General features: G+C 45.2%; 1 protein-coding gene across 2 annotated transcripts in view; it reads left to right on the top strand.

The window, feature by feature from the left end:
• Nucleotides 1–1,862: 1,862 nt before the first annotated feature.
• The window catches only part of CTTNBP2 (cortactin binding protein 2), a 142,752-nt gene continuing 123,375 nt past the window's right edge, over nt 1,863–21,239 (top strand). For both annotated transcript variants that reach the window (XM_072764893.1, XM_072764894.1), the window contains exons 1-2: nt 1,863–2,053; nt 13,866–13,973. In XM_072764893.1, the coding sequence (XP_072620994.1) occupies nt 1,973–2,053; nt 13,866–13,973 (189 nt within the window). In that variant the 5' untranslated portion in view covers nt 1,863–1,972. The remainder of the gene's footprint in view (nt 2,054–13,865; nt 13,974–21,239) is intronic.

Raw genomic sequence — 21,239 nt, 5'->3', positions numbered from 1 at the left:
GCAGAGAGGGAGCAGCTACCAGAATAAAGTCCAAGACAATAAATAAATGATCACCTCTGCTTACAGGATTACCTGGAGGCGATTTCTAACCTGCGACCCTTAACCCCAGGGTTCCAGGTGAAACTTCTTGCCTGATGTAGACCCCATGGGGGAAAGAACTTTTAACAATTTATTGATCCACCCCTTTCAGGTCCTTTGCAGGAAAGATTTTCTCTACCCTGGTTTGTATCATATTTAGATCTACTTTGGAAAGTGAAGCAATTAGAGTGCCAAAACCTTTCGTTAGGAGTTGCCATTTTTTTTTAAAAATGAGCTTTGATCTGTTAACCCTTGGACTGAACATTCCAGTTATTCATCTTGCAGAATTTTAAGTCCAGGATCGGGTTGTGGTTTGAATTTACTTTTTTTTTGAGACACAGCTTGAATGCCTCCCTTTGATTTTGTGCTTTCGACACATTTTTGGGCTCTGGTGATTTGGGGAGGCCTGTACCATATGGTCTTGATAAGGTGATAGATTTTCACATCCTGGGAATTGGCAGGAAAGGGTAGGAACGGAATCAGATGTGGGAAGAGAAAATTAAGAGTTTGGGCCTAGTTCATCTCATGGTATATGTTCTGAGGCCCGTCATTCTCCTAAACTCAATTTTTAGGAAAAAAAAAAATTATGCGTGTGTGCGTTGTCCCCACCTCATGGGGGGTCTCTTAGATTCTCTTAAAAGTAGAAAGCTTCCTTTTACAAGAGTGACACTTGACATTTTTGGGTTAGCCCTTCAAGACCCACCCCAGACTTGGGTCAGAAAACAAAACAAACAAGGGGCCCTGCTCCACGGTTCTTGCAAAAGAGGCTGTGCGCAAGGGAACAGGCCAAGCGGGCGGGGGCGCGGGAGGAAGGAGGCAGGACGCGTTCTGCTGGGGCGCTGGAGCGGGACTCCCGCGGGGCAAGGCTGGGCCAGAGCGGAGCCCGCATCCGCACCAGGGGGCGCGCCCGGGGGGGGGGGGGGGGGGGGGGGGGGACCTCGCACCCCCCACGACAGCAAACAGCAGCTCCAAGAAGGAAGAAGAGGATGCCTGGTGGGGTGCCCAGGGGCGGGGCCGGGGGGGCTGCCCCGTGGGATGCTCCACGGTGGGGCGGGGCGGAGGGGGCGGGCCCGTGGGATGCTCCACGGTGGGGCGGGGCGGAGGGGGCGGGCCCGTGGGACCCCAGGGGCGGGGCGGAGGGGGCGGCCCCGTGGGATGCTCCACGGTGGGGCGGGACGGAGGGGGCGGCCCCGTGGGACCCCAGGGGCGGGGCGGAGGGAGTGGCCCCGTGGGATGCTCCACGGTGGGGCGGAGGGGGCGGCCCCGTAGGATGCTCCACGGTGGGGTGGGGCGGAGGGGGCGGCCCCGTGGGATGCTCCACGGTGGGGCGGAGGGGGCGGCCCCGTGGGACCCCAGGGGCGGGGCGGAGGGGGCGGCCCCGTGGGATGCTCCACGGTGGGGCGGAGGGGGCGGCCCCGTGGGACCCCAGGGGCGGGGCGGAGGGGGCGGCCCCGTGGGATGCTCCACGGTGGGGCGGGGCGGAGGGGGCGGCCCCGTGGGGTGCCCAGGGGCGGGGCGGAGGCGGCGGCCGAGAAGGCCCTTCGGGCTCGGGGTCCCCCGGGGCCGCCCGCCTTCCCTGGTCCGGGGCCGCGCTCCCTCCGCCCGCCCGGGCGCGCGCCCGTTGCCCGCAGCTCCCTCCCGGGGCCGCGGCTCGCAGGCGGCGGGAGCGGGGGTGCGGGGCGGGGCTCGTCCGGGGCGGGCGGGGCGGGGCGCGGTCTGCGGGCGGGGCTCGTCCGGGGCGGGGCGGGGCGGGGCGGGGGCGCGCGGCGGCGGCGGCGGCGGCGGCGGTGGCGGCCGCGTGCCCGGAGCTGGGGCCGACGCCGGGAGCTGAGCGCCGCCGCGGGGAGGCCGGGCCGGAGCCGCCGCGAGCTCGGCCGCGGACGCGCAGGGGAAGATGGCGACGTCCGGCGCGAGCTGCGAGCCCGGCGTGTCCCGCGGCCCGGAGGACGCGGCGGGCGGCGCGGCGGAGGCGGCGGTACGCGGGGCCGGGCGGGCGGGCGGGGCCGGGGCCCTGCGGCCGGGCCGGGCGGTGCTGGCGGCGCGGGGGAGGCCGCCTCGGGGCATCGGCGCGGCCCGGGCAGGTGGGCCATTGTGTGCGCCCGAGCGGCGCCCGCGCGACCCCGACCCCGACCCCGACCCCGACCCCGACCCCGAGCCCGGGCCGCGCGGGGGGAGGCCAGCGCCGGAGCCCGGGGCCGGGTGCCGGGGGCGGGGGCCGGGACCCGCGGGGCCGCTCTTCCCCGCGTCGGGGCGCACCGCTTCCTGCGGGAGGCGGACCCCGGGGAGCCCGCAGCCCGGGAGGGGAGGGAGGGAGGGGAGGGAGGGGAGGGGGCGCGACCGGCCAGCGCCCCGGGGAGCGGGGCTGCCGGGTGCCGCTTGCAAAACTTGCGAGTCCTCATCGGAAACTTTCGGGAAAAATCGACTTTTCATTCTTTGCACGGAAGACGTGAGCTGCAGGGCTCAGAGGAATCCGGCTCCCTTCGGTGACATACCCCGCGGAACGGGCTGTGTAGACGCCGCAGACCTCTGGGGGGTGGGAGCGAGCGGCGCCTTCCTCCCGGGGCTGCGCGGGGCGACCTGGGGGCTGCGAGGGGCGACCTGGGGGCTGCAGGGGACGACCTGGGGGCTGCAGGGGGCGACCTGGGGGCTGCAGGGGGCGACCTGGGGGCTGCAAGGGACGACCTGGGGGCTGCAGGGGACGACCTGGGGGCTGCAAGGGACGACCTGGGGGCTGCAGGGGACGACCTGGGGGCTGCAAGGGACGACCTGGGGGCTGCAGGGGACGACCTGGGGGCTGCAAGGGACGACCTGGGGGCTGCAGGGGACGACCTGGGACCTGGGGGCTGAAGGGTGGCTGCGGGGTGCGACCTGGGGGCTGCGAGGAGCGACCTGGGGGCTGCAAAGTGGCTGCGGGGGGCGACCTGGGAGCTGCAGAGGGCGACCTGGGGGAGACCTGGGGGCTGCAAAGTGGCTGCGAGGAGCGACCTGGGGGCTGCAAAGTGGCTGCGAGGTGCGACCTGGGGGCTGCAGGGGGCGACCTGGGGGAGACCTGGGGGCTGCAAGGTGGCTGCGAGGTGCGACCTGGGGGCTGCGGGGGGCGACGTGGGGGCGGCTGGTCCCCGCGCCGGGACTGGTGTGTGCGGCGCCCCCGAGCGGCCGCCGCCGACCGCCGAGCACCTGCCCGCGGGGTGGGCCCGACCCGGCCCGGCCCGGCCCGGCCCGGCCCGCCCCGACCCGCCCAGCGCGGCGGCCGAGCTCGGGGCGGCCCCACCGCCAGAGCCCTGGACCCCAGGCAGGTTTCGTTGACAAGGTCGGTGCTCGCTTCCCGCTGCCGAAAGCCTCCAGGAGTCCGACTTTTCGCTGCGGAGAGGCGGGATTTTGTCATTTCGCCCTGGGTGACGACCATGGCCACGGGGGAAATGTGACAGTGACACTTTTTATTTCTGTTCTGTAGAATCTCCGGAGGATGCAGTAGGATGCTTGATCCAATACCCTTTTTTTTTTTTTTTTTTTTTTTTTTTTTAGAAATGACTTTTTAGTAAAATCCTGATGATGGCTTATGCAGTGACCTGGGCCATTTTACTGTTCACTTAACAGAGGCCCCTCCCGCCCGTATCACTTTCCGTGATGCATAGACTGATTTTAAAATTGAAGCCAGGTTGGAGGTCTAATGATTAAAAATCAAAGACATTTTTATGCATTTTTGGATTCATGGCAACTGAGGACTTAGCTTTTTTCATTTTATTTAGTGAAATTTTATTTTGGGGGGGGGGGGCCTTTTAGAGATTTATTTCCTTTCGAATTAGTTTACATCTTAGGCACTTTTATATGTACATTTGGCAGTCGCGAGCCAATGGAGACTCCAAAGCAGTAGGCTATTTTTGAAAGTGAGTGTTTTCACTAAGTTTTGACTATTTAGATTGTTGCTTAGAGACAAGTTTAATTTATAGTTTTCAGCTTAATGTGATTTTCAGTGGAGTGTTTTAAATTTAGTTTGTGATCCTTGTTCTTAGCTGTTTAAATCCTGAAAGCATCCCAAGTGTAAAGCTGGGTAACAGCTACATTATTCAATAGGATCATATTAATAGTCTTCGCTGTGAACCGTGCTGAGGAGACCTGGGTTATTTTCAGTGCCGTAGCCAAATGGGATGACTTTTATAGGCTATATTGCTATTTCTACTCTGAAAATAACTCCTAATGGATGAGGCAGTATGGAAAACAGAAATCTTCCTGCTTTTTTTTTATTGTCACCAAAGAATTTAAGAGTGAGAGGAAAATGGAGATCCCTTTAGAGCCGTGGTTGGCAAGCTGACGGACATTCTTGTCATTCTGGACTTTTCTGGAGCAACTAATATGCAAAAAAGTAGACATAAATTTTTGTTGTCATGGTGATAATACTGAAGAAACTTGGACAGTGCTTCTATCAAACGCACAAAAGGAATATTCAACAAATTAGCAGCTGGTACCTTGGAAATTTTTGTTTCCAGGTGACAGTATTGAATGTAAATGTAAAGAAAAGCACTTTCTTGGCCAATTGTGCTAAGCTTTCCTGAAAATAGAAACAAAAACCATAGTTATATGGCAGCTACAGAATATTGAAAGTTTCACAGCAGAATTAAGTAGGGAATAATTTAGATTTAACACATTATCCCCCACTTACCATAGATGATGGTGTTTCGAGTTACATCGTTGCTGCCATAAGAAGTAACACATTGCGTTCCAGCTGTAGAAACATAAATACCAAGGAATCTAACCAGACATGATGGTGTCAGGAAAGGCACAAATACTTTGTATTAGGAATCTGGGGAGGAAGGGTCATGGAGGGGATCCCTAGTGCAAGGACCTGGAAACATTCCACAGACAGATGGCATCCGAGTTGGGCCTAGAGATGGAAGGAGGACCTGCGGTGGAGACTGCAGGAAGCTGTGTACCACGTGGCTGGTACTTCGGGTTTCTTGAAAGGTGGCCTGGGGCACATGTGAGTGGCTTTCCAAGATGAGCATAGAGGTTTCAGCTTCAATCTCAACTGTGTACGTTAGAAAAATAGGTTAGAAATTGAGGAAATAGACTGAAATGTTCCCCCACAATTAGAATATAACTGATGCTTTTCAACATGATGCTTTTCACCCTTTTTTTCTTCTTAAATGTATACTTCTGTGCCTGTTTTTTTTTCTTTTTTTTGTTTTTCGGCTTTATTATTATTGTTGGTATGTTGCTATTCCATTTCTCATAGGAGCAGTTTTGGGTAGAGAAAGGCATTTGTCTTCTCAGTGATTGAATCCATGCCTAGGCTAGATTGCCAGTTGGTTCTGTCCTCTTGTGTTTCATGTAACTTTATGAGGTGAGAAAACGTTTCACAGTCTGAGCACTTATTCAGCCGTTTACAAATATCTGCTGCTGATCTCATGGACGGCAGGGCTGTAGCTGGAAGAGGCAGCCTCCTTCAAGAAACGCAGTGTGGGTTTTGTCTCTAAAAGAAAGCGAAGGTTAAGCCCTGTGCCTGGCAAATACGTGGTAGGTGTTTCACATATATCGAATGAAGAAAACAAACACTCAGCAAGAAGCTGTGTCATAATACTTAACGTTGTTTGGCTGATTGGGAAATTTACTTTGTGTGTTACTAGATTGTAATGAAATTAGTGGCTTATGATTTATAGTAATCAACATTATAGATGTTATAGAGTTTTTTCTTGTTTCTGGAAGATAACGCTGATTTTTCTGATTTTCTGGGTTCTTGTTTTCATTTGTATATTGTCTTTTTCCAAGCTGTTTTTCTCAGCGACCTTTCAGATTCACAGGTTTTAACAAAATGATAGTAATAATTTCTAACACTGTTAGTTTTCCCTTTAGATGATCTGTCTTCAGAATAATGACTGAGGCTGGGAATGTATTGGTGGAATGGTAACTGCATCCTTTCCATCCTGAATTGTTCCTCTAGTAGGGTCAAGGTCAGGTCACCCACTGAGGTATGAAGGGAGGGGGTGATTGAGGGGAGGTCAAGGCAGAAATGGAAGGAAGTTTGGAAACAGGAAAAGGGAGTAAAAGGAAAGATTGGGCAGGAAGACAGACAAGGCTTTGGAATAATCTGCAAATGCCCAGCAATCTGGGGGCTAGAATTCAACTTTAAACGTGCCCAGGAAAAGAGAGAGCGGTTTGTCTCCCTTCTGCCCCCATAAACTTTGCCACCTAAGCATATCTGAGTGTTGCTTTAGAAAAGATGATCTCAGTGTGCTCAGTTGTATTCTTCTCTACTGGGGCTCCTTTGAAAGACTTGTATAAATAACATGGAAACTTGTCTTTTAGACATTAGGTTAAAAAATGGAGAACAGGTACAGGAAAGATGATGATGACATTGAAGTCAAAGGATTTTTAAAAATGTGTTACTCTTTTATAAATACCTTGTACAAAAATAATGAGATCATGTTATTAATGCTGCACACAGTATGATGCCATGCCCATAGAAATCTTGATTTTTTTTTTAGGGGAAAAAAACCGCTCTTGAGATATATTGTTAGTAAATAGCCAAGCAGATAAAGGATGGAGTTACAAGGTTGTTATAGTAAATGCAGTATAACCAAGTTAACATCACTCTGCATGCTTGTTCACAAATGATTGGCTTCTGACACGTTTACATTTCATTGAAAAGGCAAAAAGACGATTCCAAAGACCCGAGTGCTTCCACAGAAGGGCTCTGTAACTGTAAGAATATCACCTGGCACTCTCTGTCTCAGCTTCTTCATTTGAAAATCAGCATGCTGCCATTCGCCACCTACAGATTGTCAAGCTGACATTCTTCAATGCATGATAAGCTTCTTAAAGGGCAATTATTGGATCTGGATGCGAGTTTGCATGTGGAGCTGTCCCATGTAGGGCTGTTGGAACATGGGGAAAGCTGGATTAGAGTGGAAATAGGCATTTGTTTTATCCTGAGATGTGGTCTTTTTCTTTTCCCAAAGAGGTCATGCAGACAGACAGGAGCTCTGAAAGGAGAAAAAGGGATGTAGCTGCGCTTAATTATCAGAGCTTGTCATCCCTGCCCCAGCTACTTCTCTGCTTTTCATTCTGGTTTGCTTATACTCAAAATTAGTTCTCTCCATACCAGGTTTCCTTCCTGGCATTCTGTTTACTTGTGAGCTCTATCTCCCATCAGTATCCTAGGTTGCTTGTCTTGCATGAAAACCCTCAGGCTGGGTTGATTTGAGGTGCGAAGCCATGAAGAGGTAACCCCCGTTCTCAGTATGGTCCTTCAAAGCCCCACACCAAGTGGCCCTAGATTAGATTACTCTAATTGATTTTTGAAACAACAAATGATGAATGAAGATGGAAGATGATTGACCAGTTACTTGGTTGGCCTTAGAGTGGGCCACAACCTTGTGTCTTAGTAAGACAGGTGTGTGTGTGTGTGTGTGTGTGTGTGTATACTAATTTTTTTATTTACTAATATAGAGTGGGCATGAGTGGGGAGAAGGGGTGGAGGGAGAGGGACAAGCAGACTCATCACTGAGCAGGAACACCACTGCCCCCACCCCCCACGTGGGGCTCTATCCCAGGACCTGAAGATGATGACCTGAGCCCAAAGCAGACACTTAGCAGACTAAGCCACCCAGGCGCCCCAGATGTGTCCTTTACACATGATTTATATGCTTTTTGTGTTCTGACTGCACGAAATAGGCATTTTATACCAAAAGTGGGTGGGCATGCGTGTTACGTAAAAATCACATGAGGATGCAATACTCTGGCCTCACATTTCTAGTGTGGGTGGAAAATATAGAAATACACGAGGCGGGATGTGATTAATTGCTGAACGAAGCAGTAGAGCAGTCTGTAGGGCTGAGCGTAGACGAGGAGAGATTTCTGGAGTCCATCAAGACCTCTGAGAGTGGGATTTGAGCTAGGATAGGATAGCTAGAAAGATAGGATTCCCACGGATTAGAGGAGAAATCATTAGGAAGAATAAAATCGAAGGTATGCAAACCCTGTCAGTAACTCTCTTTCCTCCCAGTCGAGGAAATGGGGGGGGGGGGGGGGGAATAATCTCAAAGCAGGAGTTAATGTGAGAGATTTGAAATCATTTTAGAGCATGAAAATGTGCTTTTCTTCATGAAAATCCACAGAAGTGTCTGAATTCATATGTTAATATTGTAAATATTCTGTGTACCTGGAAAGGTGGATTTTTTTTTCCATGCTGGTGATACAGTCTTCAGATTTTTATTTTCTCCTTGAAATTTTAAGGTGAATTTCATTGCCTTCCCCCTTCTTCACCGCCTCTTATTCATCCCCAAGCCACACATTTTGCTTACGTGGGAAGTTCTGAATGCATCTTATTAATTATTAGCACGCACTGTTAGACTGGAAAGAAAACACAGGTCTGTAACTTCAGAGCAAAGAGGCAAAAACCAATTTATCTCAACTACTTTTCAAAGGCTTCATAAAAGGACCTAAATTTCCTCAGTGCAGTAACCTAGGAACCCCGATAGCCTGTGAAGTCCGGACATTTGGAGCTGGGGGAGATCTTAGAGATCACTTAGGACAACATTCTTATTTTACCGACGAGAAACCTGAAGGCCCGAGCACATGAAGTAATGTCCTCCTGGCCCACTGGCTCTTTGCCGTGTGGGAAACTCGTTGATCCCACGCGGGGTAGCCCACGAGACTTGAAACCAGAGGACACGTTCTCGGTGTCTGCGGGAAGTGCCAGAGAATGAATCTGGCTCTCTGTTTGGTCACTAGATCTTTGACCAGAAGTTCGGGCAAAGATCTGGGAGGTGCTCCTGCCACTGCGGGGCATCGGCTCTCTTAAGTGCTTTCTGGCAGCCGTCAATGGTCAATGCTCTGACTCCTTATATTCTTAAAGGATATGGTGAGGATCTTCTGGCCCTATTTGGCTGTGACTGTTGAAATTCCCTACATAAACCCCAATATTTTTAGATCCCCGCCCCCCCCCCCCCCCCCCCCCCGCCCCAGGTGAGAGTGTGGAGTGGTGGTGGAGGGAACTGGTATTGGCCTACGTAGGTTTAGTTCTGGCAATTGAAGAAGACTTAACTCAGCCGGGTTCTATTTCGTCTTCTCCCTCCCTCCCTCCCTCTCTGAGCCTGTATAAGAAAATCTGAAAGAATACCCTCCCCACCCCCACCCCCACCCCCACCCCCAAGTAATTTAGAGCTTGTTGAAGACTGCTGTGTTGAACACTAAGAGATTGGGGTTGTGTCTCCTCCCTTGTATATGCCTTTATATCCCAAAGAAGGCTCGAGCTCTCTCTCTCCATTTGATGACCAGACTCTGGATTAGGTTAAGCTGCCTGTGTCAGATTTTTAAAACTAGGTGTTAAGCACTTTTCCTGGAAAACAACAAACATGACAGGCAGGGGTGTGGCTTGTGGAGTTGAAATGTAGCTCCCCCCCCCCCTTCTTTTTTGACTGCCTTGCTGTCACTTAAAAATGAGATCTGGATTTTTCTTTAGGAAAACAAGGACAGTAATAATAAAGCTTAGGGCGTGAACATGTCTGCTGTGATTTTGTTGTCATTGTTGAGGGTGTGGACGTGTCACGTTTTCATGGATGTCCTGTCGGAGATCCTAATTTGTTATGGGAGTGGTGGCGTTTGCATCTATCCTATCTTCTTTTTTTGAAAATTAGGTTATCAAGTTAGTTTGCTATTTAAGATTTATGCCCCCCCCCCCCAAAAAAAAAAAAACGGGTAGGAGGAAACTTGGAAGTGATGGATTTATTCATGGCATGGATTCTGGTGATGGTTTCCTATATCTGCAAATGCAGTTGTATATATTAAATCAGTACGGCATTTTGTATGTCAGTCATACCTCAACATGGTTTAAAAATTAAGAAATTTAGAGCCATTATTTTGTTCTTAGAGGAAAAACATTAATAATGTTTCTATACCTGAGTACCTCTGTACTATACACGTGTCAAGTCAGATAAATACCACTTCATATGAAACATACTTTTTTTTTTTTTTTTTAAGATTTTACTTATTTATTCATGAGAGAGAGAGAGAGAGAGAGGCAGAGACACAGGCAGAGGGAGAAGCAGGTTCCCTGCTGGGAGCCCGACATGGGACTCGATCCCAGGACTTTAGGATCACGCCCTGGACTGAAGGCAGATGCTAAACCGCTGAGCCACCCAGGGATCCCCAAAACAAAGATACTTTTTTATTGGGATTTTTGCATTTGGGCTTTTTTATATTTTCAATACTAAAGTACTTCAAATTTATTTGTGAAATAAATGACATTTAACATGGTTTCATATACTTACTGTTTGCCAGGATAGTGGACAGAAACATCAAGCACTGTAGAATGACAATTTGAAACTAGTATTAAAATTATCTTATTCTTGAAGGCCAGGAAGTGGTAGTGTTTTTAGTGAGGACCCAGGGGTGAGAAGCCTAGGGGAGGGAGCGGCAGGCAGGCAAACCCTATATTTAAAATAGTGTTGGGGCATCCCTGGGTGGCTCAGCGGTTTAGCACCTGCCTTCAGCCCAGGGTGTGATCCTGGAGACCCGGGATCGAGTCCTGCATCGGGCTCCCTGCATGGAGCCTGCTTCTCCTTCTGCCTGTGTCTCTGCCTCTCTGTGTCTCTCATTAATAAATAAATAAATAAAATCCTTAAAAATAAAAAATAAATAAAAATAAATAGAATAGTGCATCACTTAATACACTGTTATGGGAAACATTTTTTTTTTTTTTTTTTTTACCTTTCGGTGTGACCTAATCAGTGGTTTAGCAAGAACCTTTATAACTTTTTTATTTTAATGAATTTCCGTTTTTATTGATGGCGGTATATTAAAAAAACAGAAGTGTTGGTTGCAGGTCACATGTTATGTTGATGATGATGGAACCAGAGCAAGCACTCTTGACTCTAATATGAATCAGAATCTTGGCAATGTCTTTCATAATTTATTAGTATTTAAAATAGAGTGCCTTGCTTATGAAGCTTCGGGGAAACAAGGACAATAAAATATACAATTAATTAAAATCTTTAGAACAACCAGCAGCAGCATTAATAAAACATTACCCTCTAAAGCACATAAGAATTGCAGCTTACTCTCCCATCTCAGTGGGAAGAAGCAGGATAAAAGAGTCTGTCTTTCATCATAGTCAATAAACTGAGTTTTTATTGGACTGAGGCTGGTAGATTTTCAAAGAAATAGGCTTATAGCCAATAGCTCACTCCTCCCTACATAAAACACCTGGGTGTTCTCGTGCAAATAACAACAATCACCACTTTTATTTAGCACTTTCTTCCTTCATGTGTAAGAACTTTGCGGGTGAAACGTTAGGTTCAGATCAAATAAGATCCAGGAAATGCCTCTCCCAGGGTAATCCTGGACCAGCAGCAGCAACAGGAGCTCTTTACAAAGACAGATTCAAGGCTCCACCCCAAACCTGTATCAGGAACCCCAGAGGTGCCCCCTCGCCTCCCCCAGTCTGTTAACAAGGTCTCCCCATGCTGCTTCTGCCGGCCCACCTTTGAGAACGACTGGGTCATAAGACCCTGTGTGACAGCACTATGTAGTGGGAGCAGAATTTGAGCCCTAGTATATTAGATTCTGCAATTCACAAGGAATCTTTTTTTTTTCCTTAAAGATTTATTTATTTATTCCGGGGGGAGGGGGCGCGGGCAGAGGGAGAGAATCCTCAAGCAGACTCCACGCTGAGCGTGCAGCCCAACGTTGGGCTCAGTCTCATGACTGAGATCATGACCTGAACTGAAACCAAGAGCTCGCACTCAACCAGCTGGGCCACGTGGGCGCCCCAACAGGGAAGATCTCTTAATTTTCTGAGCAAGGGCATCCTAGAAATGACCCATCCTTAAGGCTTGGCTGTAGGTTTTTCTTTTCTCTTTCTCCATCCTGAGCCCCTGCCTTTCCAAATAACTGCTCTAATGTGTGTGCAAAATGCAACAATTTTAAGAGGAGGGCCCTTTTAAAATCTTTCTGTGGAGAACCTGCTAGCTCTGGTCTCTTTCCCCTTTGTGCTGTTATCTCCTCCTAGAAGGTTTCTTTGAAACTGAGAAATAGCCAGTTCTGGTTATGCCTGTTTGAAAGGCCCTGGAATCATTTATGGGCTTGCCAGTGTTTGCTTACGTGTCATCACGAGGATAATATACAGTCAGGTATCTGGGTGCTAAACGAGTTCTTATTGGCTGATTGATAGAATGGCACCATTTTCCATCTCTAGAATGCAGTCCCTGTGCTTGTAAAGTGTGCAGACAAGTCATAGCACTTGGTTGTCGTTTTGTCGTTTCTTGGTGGAACGAGGTGGCTGTGTCATCCAACTTCTCTGGGTTGAGGCTCTCTTAACCTAAGATGGGCAATAATACCTTACATATTAGATTTGGTTCTTTGAGAATACTTTGGAAACCCTTGGGTGCCATGCAAATATGAAATGATGTTCCAGAATGGCCTGAAGAATGGCTTCTGAGGGTTGGGCATTCTGAGGCATTTGGGGGCGAACGTGTCCCTCTCCCTCTGATGGGAGTGGGTTTATCCAAGGAGTCTGCCCAGAAGGGCTCTCTGGATGGTGCATGTAAAGGGAGCCCGGGCTGTGGATTCACCCCAAGCTGAGCTGTGAGGGCTCAAGTTGATCTTCTCTAATTTGGCTGCCAAAAGACCTGCTTGAAAGCTTGTCAGGAAAGAAGGGGGCAGAGTTGGAGACAAGAGTTTTGGGCATCGTGGTATATCTGTGGGATTTGAAGAGGTGAAACTGGATGCAGTTACCAGAGCAGGAGTGGAGAAGAGACAGCAGGGCTGGAAGAGTGATGGATGAGGATTGCAATCCCTGGGCCACGGTGCTAATACCTCGTGGTGTAACTGAGTCTCTGGAAGTCTCGCTTGCTCTACTTGGCCTACCTTTGGAACGGGAAGGAGCTACGGAGGCATTGCCCAAGCAAGCGTTTGATCACCACGTGGCAGGTTCCAGACTCGCCTGAGCACGGACCCAGTTGACTAAATGCGAGTGGGGGGGCCAGACCTCTTGAATACACATGCCTGCGTGTGTGTGTGTGTGTGTGTGTGTGTGTGTGTGTGGTGGGGAGGGCAGGGCAGCAAAGTGAAGAGCATGCTCCTTCTAAAGGGACTGCCCCTACCTGCTTCTGCAGATTATTACTCTGTGGGAATGCAAATCCAGGGCTAGCTGGTCACCTGAATTTTGAAGAGAAACCAGAGATCTGGATTTTTGGGTGACATCTTCAGGGTTTACAAAATTTTGTTTTTTTTAAATGCTGGCTGAGTGAAAAAACAAAACACTTTGTTGCCCAAGTTACACACATCTGTAGGCCAGATTTGGCTGAAGGCTGCCAGCTGGTTACCTCTGCTGCAGAGCCTTCTATAAACATGACCTGTTATTATTGGATGTCCTGGAATTTATAATAACCTCCCAGGAGCCTCTATGTTGGTTGGGGCCCTTCTAGGAATACATTCTCGTGCTTTCTTTGCTACCCCTGCAACTTTTCCTGAACTTACACTAGGCCTGTTTTGATAGAAACTCCAGAGACCTTAACATTTCTGCCCCAATTTGAACAGATTCTGAATCCAGGTGGGCAGGCAGGCTGGGGAAAATAGATCTCCTTAGTGAAGAGATTTGGGATTTAGGCCTCCTGGTTTCTACCCCCTCCTAGAAGGTCTGGGCATAGATTGTCTGCTGCTGAATAGGGCCCCTGCGCTGCTGGGATTTGCTGAGCCACTGAGATAAAAATGATCCATTGCGTACCTGAAGATGTGTGAATTGTCTTATGAAGAGCTTTGTGATTGCTTCTTCAATATTTGTGTTACAGAAAAAAGAGTTTGATGTGGACACTCTCAGTAAATCAGAGCTTCGGATGCTCCTCAGCGTGATGGAAGGGGAGCTGGAGGCCAGAGACCTGGTCATCGAGGCCCTGCGGGTAAGAAGCTTCTGGGGCCAAGCCCCGTTGCTGTATCATTTTCTTTCTTCAGGGCCAATGGCAAAGCTGCTTTTCTTAATTTTTGAACCATGTATATTTAAAATGTTACATCCGATTAAAATGTACCCCTCACCCCAAATGCCAACCCATAATCTTTATAAACCCCAAACACTGAAGTCAGATGGTCAGTCTAATGATGGGGATTGAGACTAAAGTGTTTAGCATGAGAAACTTGAGACTTAAGCTGTTTTGTTTCATGTGGTTATTTGGTTATAAGTTTTTAGAAAATTGGAAGTTTGGTATCATATGTGCCTGTGAGGTCAGGGAGGAAAAAATTAAGAGAGTCATTTATAAAAGATGTTGCTGATAATAGAGCTTTTCCTTCCTGTGTAAATTATAAATGACTTCTTATTTTCTGAAACTCTGAAGAGTTAAAAACTAACATGTCTATCTCTTAAAAACTACATATACCTTCCCATTGTTGCATTACGTTTTCATCCGATCTTCTAGAAATTTTGAAATTTTCACAGCTTGTGAAGTATTCTATACATTATTTAAATATTTAAGATTTTTATTGCTTTAAACATAACATTAAGTTTTCTTGATGCACAGTTTTGTCATTGGTGGTTGTTAGTCTTGTACTTGTTTTGGTGTATTAGCCAAACCTAAGTGTTTCTGTTTTATTTCTTTTATAGTAAATACTTTGTATATAATCTTGGTTATTTGGCCAGGATGACTATATTTATTATCTATGAAGTACGGGCTTATTTTCTGAACACCCCCTCTCTCCCCCCAAGGTGGGGGGTCCTCAAACTTTGTCTTAGGAGGTTATTTAATATATGAACATCTATAGATGCTGAATTTCTGCCCCATATGGGAGCTAATAGAGTGGGGGAAAGAGGTATAATAACAACGGTGGATGGTCAGACATAATGAAGAAGGTGGGTGTGCTGAGAATCCAGTTGTGTAGGGAAGGGGTGGCTACAGTTAATTTTCACAGGCTGGAAATTGGTACCGTGGGGATAATTACTCCTCAGTCTGATGACAGAGAGTGATTGCCTCAGAAAAATGGGAGTAGGGTTATACCAGCTGCCAATATTGAGTTGAGGTGGTGCTTTCTGAATGACAAGCTTTGCCAAGTAGACTTGTGCAGGAGGTTTGGTTGTGAGAGGTATTCACCTCATTCCACACTTGAAGCATTTGCATTGCTTGCCAGCGTATATTTTCTTGACAAATGAACTTTGTGGGAGAATTGCTAAGACAGTATATCACAGACAAAATTGCACTCAGCCCAAAGGAGGGACAGGGACACCTGTGAGCCCAATAGTGTAGACTTTTGAGACCAAATGGATATGGAGGCTCCAGTTCTACCTCTGGTATTTTTCTGTCTCTGCCTTCTGAAAAAGGCATCAGCTACTGTGACATCTCCCACCACTTGTGCAAATGTTTGAAAGTTTAGCAGAGTCTGTGTTTTTACCTGTCATCTGAGCAACCGTACTATTTCTCTCTCGCTCTCTCTTTTTTAAAGATTTTATTTATTTATTCATGAGAGACAGAGAGAGAGAGAGGCAGAGACACAGGCAGAGGGAGAAGCAGGCTCCCTGCAGGGAGCCCAGTGTGGGACTTGATCCCGGGACCCCAGGATCACGCCCTGGGTCAAAGGCAGATGCTCAACCGCTGAGCTACCTAGGCGTCCCTATTTCTCTTTTTAACTTAATCGCTATGCTTTCAAATATAAGAGTAGAGTTAAAGGTTTGGTAATGATCAGGGCTTGCCAAAATGAAAGTTTTCCGTAGAATCAAGAAATGTTGGAGTTGCAAGGAGCCTTACTACATAATCTAGGTCAGTGGTTTGCATCCCTCCAAATTTAGTGGGGGTTTTGGTGGGGGGGGGGTTGGTTTCTTTTATAAAATGTTTTGCATTACTGTTTAACTATTCCACAATGAAGTGTATAGATAACTGTATATGTAAGTAGGTTATGTTAAAAATAACCAGTACACTGCCCTGATTGTGATAACAGGAAATAATTTATAACAAAATACGCATTTCAGTGTACAAATGCTCACACATGTCTAGTGGAAGACATGATAAAGTAAGTGGCGGTTTGCACCTATTGGTGGCATTGCCATGAGTGCAGTCATTGCAAAAGAATCCTGATCCAGGCGTGCTTATCGGGAGTCCGATACAGTTGAGCGAATTGCCATGCATGAGGTGATTTTTTTTTTTTTCCCCTGAGATGGTGAATGAATCTTGGTAAAATTCCAAACAAAAGTGCCCATTTACATGGAAGTTGAGGCCCTGGAAAATTAATGTTTGTTAAAACTAAATTAAAACAACTTATGTGTAAAAGGAGTTGCTCTTTAGCTCAAGTGGTCATACTGAGAAGGTTCTATGAAAGGAATGAATAGAGGGACATTTGAAAGTTCAGGGATACTTGAGACAGTTCCTGGATGTTGGCACACCCCTCGCCCTGCCCTACGTGCCGGTCACCGTGAAAACAAAGTGCTCTGCCTATTTCCAAATCACCTTCTAGGGGACTGGCCTGTGGAGAAGCACTGGCTGACACCAGCCTACTTTGTTTATAGATTAAAATCTAGACAAACAAAAAGGAAGCCCAGGGAGATGGTGACTTCATCTCCGGTAGAAAATGTAGCATCCATGAACTTGGTATGTTTGGAGATTCTTAAAGCTTTTGTCATTTTTAAAATTTTGAGAATTGTGATTGATTTGTTTAGATAATTTTAAGAGTAGATGATACCATTTTCCTATATTTGTCGTAGCCGTCGTAGACTCACTGTGGTCACTCACTGTTCCCTTGAGTGCATTCACTGGAACTACTGAAACTAGGGTACTATTTACTTGGGTTCAGATGTGTCGTTTAGTTGCCTTTTGCTTTACTAATGGAATATAAATTAGTGGCTGGCTAAAAAAAATGGGTAGGAGAGAGAATGTGAAACTTTTATTTTTATTTCATATAATGCGATAAAGATATTCCTGAATTAAAATTCAAAATCTGCTCAATCAGCAATCAGTATATTGCTATTCAATTGGGAGACAAATACATCTTGTTTTAAAAAAAATGTCAAAAGTAATATTTCTCTGAATGTAGGAAATATTTTTAAAATTAATATATAAATTGTGATTCCTTTAAAAATATAGCTTACACCATGAACTATATGAAAATTTAGAAATGATTGTGTTATGAGGCATTCAAATCCTTTAGAATTTTAGAATCTTTAAAAAGATATTTTAGACCAAGCTTTACTTTTAAATCATGCTACCCTGATGTGTTTTTTTTTAAGAGTTTGTTTTTTTTTTTTTTTTTAAGAGTGTGAGTGGCAGCAGGGGCAGTACTGGGCAGAAGGGAGAGAGAAAATCCAAAGCAGGCTCGACGCTCAGTGTGGAACCCAATGCGGGGATTGATCTTATGACACTGACATCATGACCTGAGCCAGAATCAAGAGCCAGATGCTTAACTGACTAAGCCACCCAGGTGGCCCTTGGGTTTTTTTGATTTTCAAGTTATCACAAACAATTATGTAGATTATTGGATTAATGGCAATAAACTTATCAGAACAATTCATAAATATGATTTGGAGGGGAAGATGTTATGAAATTACAATAGGTATCTTGGTACTTTTATTACTTTCGTGTTTAAGGTAAAAATATTTCCCAGGAGAAGTCCTTGACTTTATAACATATAATATTCAGGAGATTAATTTTTGTTGGGGAGATTATATTTTAATAAGTGTAGCATTATTGTAAAATATGAACTGCTTAACTGAAATATATTTTAATTGCATAAGAGGTATTTTATCAGTGATTGCCCCTCATCCACAAAAAGTAGGAATAAATCTTTGACTAAACAGATATGCCAAATGAAGTTTGGAAGAAAAAACTGAAGTTTAATTGAGAATGTGCTCTAGGAGAAGCAGCTACATTTTCTGAAAACCATGAGAGATACAGAGCCATTTGAATTAAATTTAATTGCATATTCAAAATTTGAATATATAACCTGTTAAGAGATCATCTATTTGATAAGGTTTAGTTTGTGGAATCTTCTGGCTTTCACTTCTTTTCCTTCTTGCTTCTAGAATTTTTATCAGTGCCTTAATCAAAGGGAAACAAGGACAAGAAGATGAAAATGCTATAATTACAGAATTTTAGGGGTCAAAATTGTGTTTCAGCCTACATTTTACAGGGTCCAGCTGGCTGTCATTAGTGTGAGTTTACATAAATATTACATCACTGAAACTATGAATTCCTTGGACAATCAGATCCAGATTTCTTGTATGCCTTCTTTTTCCTTTTAGATTGATAAATGAGAATTAGCAGTATTATTGACATGGCATTTCTTCCTCATAACCTATAGTTACTATAAAACACAGATTTTCAAGTATTATTTGCACTGAAACTTCTTTAAATTACCAGTTTAACAATTTTTCAGACAGAATGCATTTATAGTACTTGTGTCATAGGGGATATCAGATTATAGAATTGCCTTGTATAAGTGACTGAAACAAAGAGGCGCAAAGTATGATAGGTTAAATACGAAGTTTATTTCTCATGTACCCTTCTGGAAGTGAGCGATCTGTGCTGGAGAAGTAGTTCTAAGCCAAGTAGGTCATTCAGTAGCCCAAATTATATCTATCTTATGGCTTTCCATAGGGTATTAGACTCTTTGGCATGGTTGAAACTGTGTCAGTGCCATGTCTGCATCCCAAACCTATGGTAAAGGGAGCAAGAGAGGGAATGAAGAAAAGCAACATCATGTGTGTCAGGGAGAACTTTTGTGGACACACCCAGCAGAGTTGGAGACTGGGTAATTGTTCTGGCTGGCTGGCTTCCTTTCAGTAATATGGAGGAAGGGAGGACTTTGGAGGACATCTAATAACCTAATGTAGTCCATTTGTTTGGTTTAATGTTATAAAATATCCTGGGGTATGGTACAAGAAAATAGATCTTTCCTTTCCTCTTTCCCTCAAATATTTGGTGAATACCTACTGTGTACTAGGTCTAAAAATGAAAGTTCAAAATGAATATAAGTGGAGACAATTATGCCAAAATTCTTTCCACTTACAACGTTGTGTATACCTTTTATTTATTTATTTTTGTATATACCTTTTATATGTTTTTTTTTTTTTTAAGATTTTACTTATTTATTCTTGAGAGACACAGAGAGAGGCAGAGACATAGGCAGAGGGAGAAGCAGGCTCCATACAGGGAGCCCAGTGTGGGACTCAATCCTGGGACTCTGGGATCATGCTGTGAGTGACAGGCAGATGCTCAACCGCTGAGCCACCCAGGCGTCCCCCTTTTATATGTTTAAAATTGTTCCAAGTCATGTCATTTGGGCCATGCTTTAGTTTTCTCAGATTGTGACTACATATGTTCAGATTTTGTCTAGAATGATCTTCCTTTTTAAAAAACATGAACAGTTCATTGGGTTCAAAACTCAATTTAAAACAATGCTTTGAATGGTTTTTGCTTTGAAGCAGGTTATCTCACTTCAGCACTATTGATACTTGGGACTGGTATTTGTTGTGGTTATTGCGAGAAGAGGGCTATGTTGTACGTTGTGATATGCTTTGCCGAAGCCCTGGTCTATCTGTTTATTAGATGCTAGTAGCACCTCTGCACGGGTCTTCCCTTGGGTTCCACAGTTGCCCCCATTTGGGAAACACTTCTATAAAGTGATATTGGTCAAGAAAATGCTGCTCAAATACATTTCATTATAAGTACAACATCCATTCATGATAAAAAAAAATTTCAACAAAGTAGGTTTACAGGGAACATACCTCAACATATTTTATATGAAAAACTGATAGTTAACATCATACCCAATGGTAAAAAAAATTAAGAGCTTTTCCCCTAAGATCATGAATAAGACAAAGATGTCTACTCTCATCACTTTTACTCAACAGAGTAGTCCTAGCCATAGCAATCAGACAAGAAAAATAAAAGTATCCAAATTGATAAGAAGTAAAACTGTCCCTATTTGCAGATGACATGTTACTAAATGTAGAAAACCCTAAAGACTCTACTGAGAAACTGTTAGAAGTAATAAATGAATTCAGTTAAGGTCAGAATACAAGATCAATATACAGAAATCTGTTGCATTTCTATACACTAATAATGAGTTGGCAGAGAAATTAAGAAAACTATCCTATTTACAATTGCACTAAAAATAATAAAGTACCTAAGAATAAATTTAACCCAGGAGATGAAAGATTTGTAGTGTGAAAACTATAAAATCTTGATGAAAGAAATTAAAGACAACACAAAGAAATGGAAAGAACTTTCATGCTCATGAATTGGAAGAACAAATACTGTTAAAATGTCCGTACTACCTAAAACAATATACATATTCAGTGCAGTCCCTATCAAAATACTAATAGCATTTGTCACAGAACTAGAACAAATAATAACTAAAACTTCTGTGAAACCACAGAAGACCCTGAATAGCCAAAGCATTCTACTTTTTTCTTTTTCTTTTTTTTTTCTTTTTTGCCAAAGCATTCTTAAAAAAAGAACTAAACTTGGTGGTATCACAATCCCAGATTTCAATATATACTATAAAGCTGGAGTAATAAAACCAGTATTATGGTACTGGGGGACCTGGCTGGCTCAGTTGGAAGAGCAGGTGACTCTTGAGCTCGGGGTTGTGAGTTTAAGCTCACATTGGGTGTAGAGACCACTAAAAAAATAAAGTTAAACCCAAAATAGTAATAGTGGCACAAAAATAGACACATAGATCAATGGAACAGAATAGAAATCCCAGAAATAAGCCTACAATTATATGGTCAATTAATCTTCAACAAAGGAGGCAATAATATGCAATGAGAAAAAAAGTTTCTTCAGTGAATGGTGTTGGGAAAGCTGGACAGCTGTATACAAAAGAATGAAACCGGACAACTCCCTCATACCATACACAAAAATAAACTCAAAGTGGACTAAAGATCTAAATGTGAGGTCTGAAATCATGAAAATCCTAGAACAGAATATAGGCAGTAATTAATTTCTCTGACATTGGCCATAGCAACATCTTTCTAGATAGGTCTCCTGAGGCAAGGGTAACAAAAGCAAAAATAAACTATTAGGACTACATCAAAATACAAAGCTTCTGCACAGCAAAGGAAACAATGAACAAAACTGAAAGACAATCAGTAGAGTGTGAGAAGATATTTTAAATGACTTCTCCAACAAAGAGTATCCAAAATACATAAGGAACTTATACAACTCAACACCAAAAAAAAAAAAAAATCT

This window comes from Vulpes vulpes, chromosome 7, assembly GCF_048418805.1.
Source record: "Vulpes vulpes isolate BD-2025 chromosome 7, VulVul3, whole genome shotgun sequence".
In the NCBI taxonomy this organism is placed as follows: domain Eukaryota; kingdom Metazoa; phylum Chordata; class Mammalia; order Carnivora; family Canidae; genus Vulpes; species Vulpes vulpes.
Note: the sequence above shows the minus strand (reverse complement) of the source record. Positions and strands in the feature narration are given on the sequence as shown.